This window comes from Austrofundulus limnaeus, unplaced genomic scaffold (genome assembly GCF_001266775.1).
Source record: "Austrofundulus limnaeus strain Quisiro unplaced genomic scaffold, Austrofundulus_limnaeus-1.0 Scaffold49, whole genome shotgun sequence".
NCBI lineage: Eukaryota > Metazoa > Chordata > Actinopteri > Cyprinodontiformes > Rivulidae > Austrofundulus > Austrofundulus limnaeus.
Window position 1 is genome coordinate 543,662 of NW_013952451.1, and position 8,347 is coordinate 552,008.

The 8,347-nt window shown below is 43.1% G+C and overlaps 1 protein-coding gene across 6 annotated transcripts in view; it reads left to right on the forward strand.

Moving 5' to 3' along the window:
• Positions 1-8,347, forward strand: part of slc4a2b (solute carrier family 4 member 2b) — a 51,838-nt gene that overhangs the window by 39,456 nt on the left and 4,035 nt on the right. For all 6 annotated transcript variants that reach the window (XM_014008332.1, XM_014008330.1, XM_014008329.1 and 3 more), the window contains 13 exons: positions 1,567-1,703; positions 3,740-3,920; positions 3,995-4,130; positions 4,267-4,468; positions 4,550-4,655; positions 5,250-5,434; positions 5,519-5,729; positions 5,817-6,023; positions 6,125-6,273; positions 6,510-6,704; positions 6,861-7,100; positions 7,317-7,406; positions 7,481-7,647. In XM_014008332.1, the coding sequence (XP_013863786.1) occupies positions 1,567-1,703; positions 3,740-3,920; positions 3,995-4,130; positions 4,267-4,468; positions 4,550-4,655; positions 5,250-5,434; positions 5,519-5,729; positions 5,817-6,023; positions 6,125-6,273; positions 6,510-6,704; positions 6,861-7,100; positions 7,317-7,406; positions 7,481-7,647 (2,206 nt within the window). The remainder of the gene's footprint in view (positions 1-1,566; positions 1,704-3,739; positions 3,921-3,994; positions 4,131-4,266; positions 4,469-4,549; positions 4,656-5,249; positions 5,435-5,518; positions 5,730-5,816; positions 6,024-6,124; positions 6,274-6,509; positions 6,705-6,860; positions 7,101-7,316; positions 7,407-7,480; positions 7,648-8,347) is intronic.

Genomic DNA, 8,347 nt, shown 5'->3' on the forward strand with positions numbered 1-8,347 from the left:
AAAAAAAAAAAAAAACGTGTATTTTTACTGGCTTACAGAAAGACAGTTATACTATCTGTGGTCAAACAGTTTATTCTGAAGGGTTGTGACTTTCAGATGGCCTCGAACATCTTGGATACACAGCGGGTAAAATAAGTATTGCAAATTATTACAAATAACTTCATTTCTGGACATTTATGGTTTGATTTCTTTGTATGTATGGATCACTTGGGTTGTTACCGAGATCTGGTGAAAATTTCATGTCATTAGCACCTCTAGTAATATATTTACTGAGAAAAATGGTGACGTGTTCAATGCTTATTTTACCCGCTGTAGTCAAAAAGAAGCCTAACAAATCAATAAATTTAATATAAATGTTTTGTTAATATTGACATCTCATATCGTCAGTTTTGTAATAAAATCTGATTTCTCCACAAACACTGAGGTAAAGCCCGTCTGCTCCATGCTTCTCTTCAGTCTGGACCCCGCTGTCCTGTGATGTTCCTCACTCTCAGAGTGGACCTGCGCTCAGTGACCGAGATGATTTAAGTGAAGAAATGGAGCTGTCAGCAGAGAACAGCTGCTCATTAGGAAGTGTGGCAAACAGGGTTCTGTTATTCAGTCAGACATTCCTGCTGTCAGATTAAGCTCCTGGACTTCAGCTCCAGTCAACATGGTGGCTAATCATAAAACCTGGACGCCAGTTTTTGACCCGAATGTTTCAGAGAAGCAAGTTAATTTGACCTGAAGGCCATATCAGATTGAGAATGAAGTCATTATGAGGTTTTGTGATGAAGAATTGAGCCTGCAAACAGGTTCAGCATCACATCTTTTTTTTAACCTACAGCAAAATAAATCATCCTGGGAATAAGTCCGTCTCTGGCTGAGGCTCAACAACAGGAATTATTTGATCACAGTCGCTCAGCTCCTGCCCAACCTGAGAGAATTACTACCTCTGCTCACTGATGCAGTCTGATGTTTCTGATGTTGGGTCAGCCGCCGGTCAGGAAACGTCATCACGTAGTCATCTTGCTTAAACTTTGGATTCTTAACGTCTTGCTCATTGATTGCTACAAGTTGAAGACATCAGCAGATGATTGACAGAACAGTTATTGCTCAGTTGTGTCAAAACTATCCCATGTCCATCTGTCTCCACATCTTTTTTCAATACCTGCTCTACTGCCAACATGAGTAGCTCTACTCCCTGCTGTGGGAACATAAAAAAAAACCTGAGGCCACTGAGCTGGTTGGAGACCTGATCTCAAGATGAAAAGTCAATGTTTGTTGGCCCAGAGCTGAAGATTAAATAAAATAGGAATAATGCAGCCAGCTAGTTGCAAGGATTATACTTTTTTATTTTTTGGTTCAAATCATTATTACTTTCAAACCTTTATTACAGACTCAAGGTCCACAAAACAAAGACAAGAGAAGCAGATCAACAATAAAATCCAAAAACAAACAAACAAAAAAACAAAGAACAATAAAAGACAGCTGTACCAGTACCTCCACAACTGGGACGTGTAGTGTGTAACACTGAGTCTTATGTTAGTCAAGCTCCAACGTGTCTTCTTGTTTTTTTTCTCCCAGGTCATCGTTTCGAGGATGTTCCCGGGGTCCGCAGACACCTCGTCAGAAAGAGCACCAAAGGACAGATAGTGCACATCGGCAAAGACCACAAAGAGCCGACAACTCGCAGCCGAAAGCAGGACCGCACCCCACATGAGGTGAGGGCTTCCAGCTTCAGGTTCTCCAACATCCTGCAGAGGCTGAGGATAATCAGAGTCTAATTCAGCTTGTATTAACGTCAAACTCATCAGTGCTTAATATTTTTATTTAACTAAGAGGTAAAACACTATGAAAAAACTATATTGAAAATAATTAGATTTATTTTTTTATTAATCTCTTAGTTTTTAAATGGGACATATCATTCAAAATTCCCTTTTTTAGCTGTTGAATACATTTTGTTTTGTATTTGGAGTCTCTAGGAGTGCAGAAAAATTTAGTCTCAGTGTCATGATGTCAGTAATATTTTCATTTTAAACATTTTTCTTTTTTTGCTCTGATTTAGCTACAACTTGGGGTAAATGTCTTCTCATGTTTTTCGTCTCAGTTTAGCTCATCTCTTTCTGTTTTATTGATGCGACAGTGGAGACGGTTAAAAATGAATGAATGAGTTCTTTCCTTTCACACGCCAAAGGATGAAGAGAGGAGAGAGGCTCTCAGGTAACCAGATGCTGAAAGCTCCTGAGAAAAAACAGGAGAGGCTGAGGGGGGGCTATGTTTTATTAACACACACTTATTATCATCCTCCGCTCTGAGCCCCCAGCAGCCCAGGTAAACAAAGTCCTGTCAGGTGTGTGAGGGGGTCAATTAGCCGTGGGTTTCCACATTAAGGGTCTGCTTCAGGTTGTGTTTGAGCGCGCTCCTGCTCCGTCTCGCTCCTGCAGTCGTTACCGGTGGTTGTGTACCGCTCCGCCTCACGACCAGACGGCATCGTCCTGAACGCCGCTCGAATGGCTCGTTACAATAAGGTGAGGCTGGGGCGGCCCCGGCCACGGTCAGCTCTGACCTGTGTGAGCGTGATTTCACAGGCATGCAGCAGGTGCAGCAAGGAGGCCGATTTTACACGCAGCATGGAGTTTAAATAACTTGATTTAACAAATGCTGAATGCTGATGGGGGGGCTGTTTTGGCTAAACTTTTATTTATTTTTTTTAATGTTCATTGCACATTATATTATGGTTGTATAAATAATGAAAGAATTTTAAATGACTTCTCCAAAAGCATTAGATATTACATCTGTGTTTTACCACTAGCTTGAAGTCTCTTAAAGCTGCAGCCCTATATGGTAATAAAAGCTATGAATTACATTATTTAATACTAATAAAAACACTTAATATGGAGTCTTGATTAAATATATTAACTATTAAAGGTAAGTTATGTGTTTTGAGTAATTTGGGTCGCTTGGTTTTCTTTGTAAGCATGAGGTTTGTTTTTGTGTGAGCTGGTTTTCTGAGCAGAAACCTAGTAAAGTGAAGTTCAGTTGTTTGTAATTGTGGATATGTAAAACAGTTTTAATAATTCATGTCTCACTTGTAGATGACTCTTTAAACAGCCTAAATTTTGAGGAATCTGGTTTAGTTCTGACTGGGCTGACGAGCTAATGGTTAACCCAAGCAAGGACTGGGATCAAAACATCGTTTTAAAATGAGTACGATTTGAAAACATTCAAAGCAGTTCATGTGAATGCTATTTTTATTAAGTTTAACATCGCTGTGTGTTTTGCTTTGTACTGTCTACATGAAATCCTGTTTAGCAGCAGCAGCTAGCTGTGGCAGTTTTGGTGTAATTTCAGGAATATCAGAACTTTTCTGCCAGAATACCTTTATAATGCAGAAAAGTTTATGTAGAAGTAAAAACTGCATGAACTGCTATGAATTTATTTAGATAAGAGTTGTTCCCAGTTTAGTCAGAACCAACCTCTTGAGGTCTGCAACCCTGTTCCTCTTGACCCACTGTCCTGCAGGGTTTAGATTTTCCCTGCTTCAGCACACCTGCTTCAAATAAATGACCTACTCAGAATGTCATCCAGTTTAGCAGAAGCCTGTCAGTCACTCATTCTTTTCAGTCAGTTGTGTTGAAGCAGGGAAACAGCTAAAACATGCAGGACAGTGGGTCACCGAAGACCTCTGCTTTAAACTGAAGTGGTTCAAAGAGTATCTACGACAGGTAAGATAATTGTTCTTTAACGTCTCCTTCAGGTGTTTGTGGAACTGAACGAGCTGACGATGGACAAGAACCAGGAAATGCAGTGGAAGGAGACGGCTCGTTGGATCAAGTTTGAGGAGGACGTGGAGGAGGAGACGGACCGTTGGGGGAAGCCCCATGTTGCTTCGCTGTCTTTCCGCAGTTTGTTGGAGCTCAGAAGGACCATCTCCCACGGTAAAGTATGCTTTTTTCTTTTTTTTTCAAGTCTTAAAGTAACGCGGCTCCTAAACGACCGTGCACGCTTGCAGGAGCGGTGCTGCTGGATTTGGACCAGAAGACCCTGCCTGGCATCGCCCACCAGGTGGTGGAACAAATGATTATCTCAGACCAGATCAAAGCAGAAGACCGATCCAACGTCCTGAGAGCTCTGCTGCTTAAACACAGGTGATTAAAACGCTGGCGCTGATGATCAGATGCTTGCTAAGTTCTGAACACTGACTCATATAATCTCTAATGAGTAGAAGTTGTTTTTTGTTGCTCACCCTCTCTCTCTCTCTCTCCCTTTTCCTGCCTCCCAAAGTCACCCGTGCGACGAGAAGGACCACACTACCCATTTCCCCAGAAACATCTCAGCAGCCAGCCTGGGCAGTCTGATCCCACACCACCACAACGTGAACCACAACCATCAGCCGGAGCCGTCTGTGACCGACCCCCTGATGGGCGTGGGCAACTCCACGGCCGACAGCGACACTCGCATCGACATGGACAGGAACGAGCTGCAGGTACGTCTGCGTTTAAAGCCTTAATAAGAGTCAGCTCTGCCTTGTTGTCTTCATCCTCCTGATGGTGTTTTGTGGGAGCAGAAGGAACCAACCCTTGGACTGGGCATGCATCGGTCCAAGTCCAAACACGAGCTGAAGCTTCTGGAGAAGATTCCAGAGAACGCTGAGGCCACCGTGGTGCTTGTGGGTGAGTCATTGATATAAACTGGGACGACTTTACAAAACGTTGCTCCTGCGTTCCTCTTTTTTACACTGCAAAAAATGTCCAGCTAACAAGTTTTAAAATCTTATATCCAGCCAAAAAGTCTTTTTGATCTTGTTTTGAGACTGATAACAAGAAGTGATTGTGTAAGAATAATCTTGTTTTCAGAATGTGTAAGATTATTTGTAATGTTAGTCTGAAAATTTGACTCAAATTAAGTCAAAAACTTCTGCCAGTGGAATAAGAAAATTTTACTTGGTAAGATTCTTGAAATAAGAAAAAAAAAAGAGTCAAATCAAGTATTTCAAGAATTTTACCAAGTAAAATTTTCTTACTCCATTGGCAGAAGTTTTTTACTTAATTTGAGTCAAATTTTCAGACTAACATTACAAATAATCTTACACATTCTGAAAATAAGTTTATTATTCTTACACAATCAGTTCTTGTTTAGTAAATCAGTCTCAAAACAAGATCAAAAAGACTTTTTGGCTGGATATAAGATTTTAAAACTTGGTAAGATGGACAGTTTTTGCAGTGTATCGGCTTGTTATTTTACTCACTGGTCTTGCGGACTTCCAGGCAGCGTGGACTTCTTGGAGCAGCCCACCATGGCTTTTGTGAGGCTGCAGGAGGCGGTGGAGCTGGAGTCGGTTCTGGAAGTGCCCGTCCCCGTCAGGTTCCTCTTTGTTCTGCTGGGACCTCCAACCAGTAGCATGGACTACCACCAGATCGGACGCTCCATCTCCACTCTCATGTCTGACAAGGTGAACCAGATGTTTCATCCAACAATAAAGAACCAGCGACTCGGAGGAAATCCGGAGCGAGCAATAATCTGATTTGCCTTGCAGCAATTTCACGAGGCAGCTTACCTGGCAGACGACAGGCACGACCTCCTGAACGCCATCAACAGCTTCCTGGACTGCAGCATCGTGCTGCCGCCTTCAGAGATGGGAGACGACGAGCTGCTGCGCTCCGTCGCCCGCTTTCAAAGGGAGATGCTGCGCAAGAGAGAAGAAGTGAAACTGCTGGCAAAGGAGCCAAAAAGCCTCGAAGAAAAAGGTGAGCTTCTCAAATTAACGTTTAGTCCTCTTTTATGACTTTTATTTCCCCATATCTGATAACCGGATCTGTCTTTCCGTCACCCAGAGGCCCTGCTCGCACCTTCAGAGAAGTCGGACGACCCCTTAAAGCGCACCGGGCGCCTCTTTGGGGGGCTGATAAAAGACATTCAGCGCCGGTACCCAAAATACATCAGTGACTTCAAGGATGCTCTGAGCAGTCAGTGCATGGCTGCGGTTATCTTCATCTACTTTGCTGCTCTTTCTCCAGCGATAACGTTTGGAGGCTTGCTAGGTGAGGTCGTGTTTTTCTGATTTAGTCTCATTCGTGAGGCAGAACTAGTGAATGTGTTAACGAGCTGCCGGCTGTGGCATTAATGAGATGTTTGTTAAAAGGTGAGAAGACGGAGGGTCTGATCGGCGTCTCGGAGCTGATCGTGTCGACGTCGATGCAGGGCATCATCTTCTGCTTACTCGGAGCTCAGCCGCTGCTCATCGTGGGCTTCTCCGGACCCCTGCTGGTCTTTGAAGAAGCGTTTTTCAGTGTAGGTGTCCCGTTATTGTGTCTATAAATAAAAACAGATTGTTTTCTTTGTAAATGTCTGGGTTTTTGTAAGTATAGTAGTTGTAAGTATTCCAAGAAAATAAAAATGTAATAAATCGCTCATAAAAATGCTAAAATTCTAATTTGTCACTTGATTTTTGCCAAATATAATCTGTTCACAAATTAAGACACAATTTTCRGGTGAAAACATAAACAAACAGCTTTGTGTTTTTGCAGTTCTGCAAAGCGAATGCTATCGAGTATCTAACGGGCCGCGTCTGGATCGGCTTTTGGCTCATCATCATCGTCACCATCATGGTGGCCTMTGAAGGCAGCTTCCTGGTGCGCTTTGTCTCCTGCTTCACCCAGGAAATCTTCTCCTTCCTCATCTCCCTCATCTTCATCTGCGAGACCTTCGTCAAACTCGGGCAGGTACGCCTGAGATAAGTCCTGAAAAAGAATTATTATTTTAACTTATGCTTTCAAAAGTTAGTGCAAAATAAAATATTCTAAGCTTTGGGCTGTTTTTTTTTTATTCAGCATTTGAATATTTTCTATTAAAGTTTTGCTTTCCTCTCTCGTGTGCAGATTTTCACGGAGCACCCGCTGAAACGCTGCTCCCTCATCAATGACACAAAAGGAGACGCGACGGCAGCAAACATCTCTCTGGTTCAGGCCAACGGCTCGCTTCCAAACAACYACACTCAGATTGTAAGTGTCAGCGGAGAGCCCAACACTGCTCTGCTCTCCCTGGTTCTCATGGCGGGGACGTTCTTCATCGCCTTCTACCTGCGAAAGTTCAAGAACAGCGCCTTTTTCCCTGGAAGGGTGAGYCTTGATTTTCACTAGTCAGTAGGAAAGTCTGAGGACAGAGTTGATATTAAAAACCTGTTTTAGTGCCCACAGGTAATCTTTAGACACAAGTTGTGTGTTTTCTCATGAGTGTAGATGTTTACACCGTCTCACCACATCCCTGAGTTCAGCTGGAGTCTGACTTTTTCATTCTGATCTAATCCAGATCCACTAAATTATTTTGTTGTCTAGTTCCGACGGATGATTGGAGACTTCGGAGTCCCCATTGCGATCCTCATCATGGTCCTGGTGGATTACAGCGTTGACGACACTTACACACAGGTGAGTTTCAGCCGACCGTGTGTTTGGTCCACACTGCAGCCCCCGCTGATCGCCCCTGTCTGCTCRCCGTCCAGAAACTCAGCGTTCCCAAAGGATTCTCTGTGACGAGCACCAACAAGAGAGGCTGGTTCATCAAACCTCTGGGCTCAGACGGTAACTTCCCCATCTGGATGATGTTTGCCTGCTGTCTGCCCGCACTGCTGGTTTTCATCCTCATCTTCATGGAGACTCAAATCACCACGTGAGCGACGATGCACACAACTGATAGACAAAGATCTGTTTGTTTTTGTTTTCTGATGAATTATTAAAGGGATCCACGATTAGTTGTAACATTAGACTTTATTTGATAAACAAATATTTTAACTGTAAAAATACTGTAGGCCGTTTAGTTTTGTAAATATTTTAAAATATATTTTAACATGGATGGAGCCATTTACACACAAAGCATTCTGGATGAATGATGATGTGGATAGGTCCTGTGTGTAAGCGAGCTATATATAGAAGAAGAACCTTAGCTTAGCCTGTTAGCCTTTGAGCTAGCTCCAACGCTGTATTGCCTTATATGTATTAGCTCGGCGCTAGCTCGACAAACAAACAAGCTAAACTGAGGTCCTCCATCCATATTTTCAGTTGCAGGCTGAGTCATTTTGTGTTTCCCTCTCTGTCATGTGGATGGAGGACCTCAGTGATGACAGGAGAATGTGTAGCGCTGAGCTAATACATATATATGGTGATAGCGTCAGGGCTAATGCTAAAGCTAACTGGCTAAGCTGAGGTTCTTCTTCCATGAAGCAGCTCTGTTGTCCTCCATCCATATTTTCAGTTACAGGCTGAGTCATTTCTATGTTTCCCTCTCTGTCATGTGGATGGAGGACCTCAGTGAAGATGTCGGCGGTGGCGGCAGATGTATGTAGCTGTGCAGTATCGCTGCAGGAAAATAC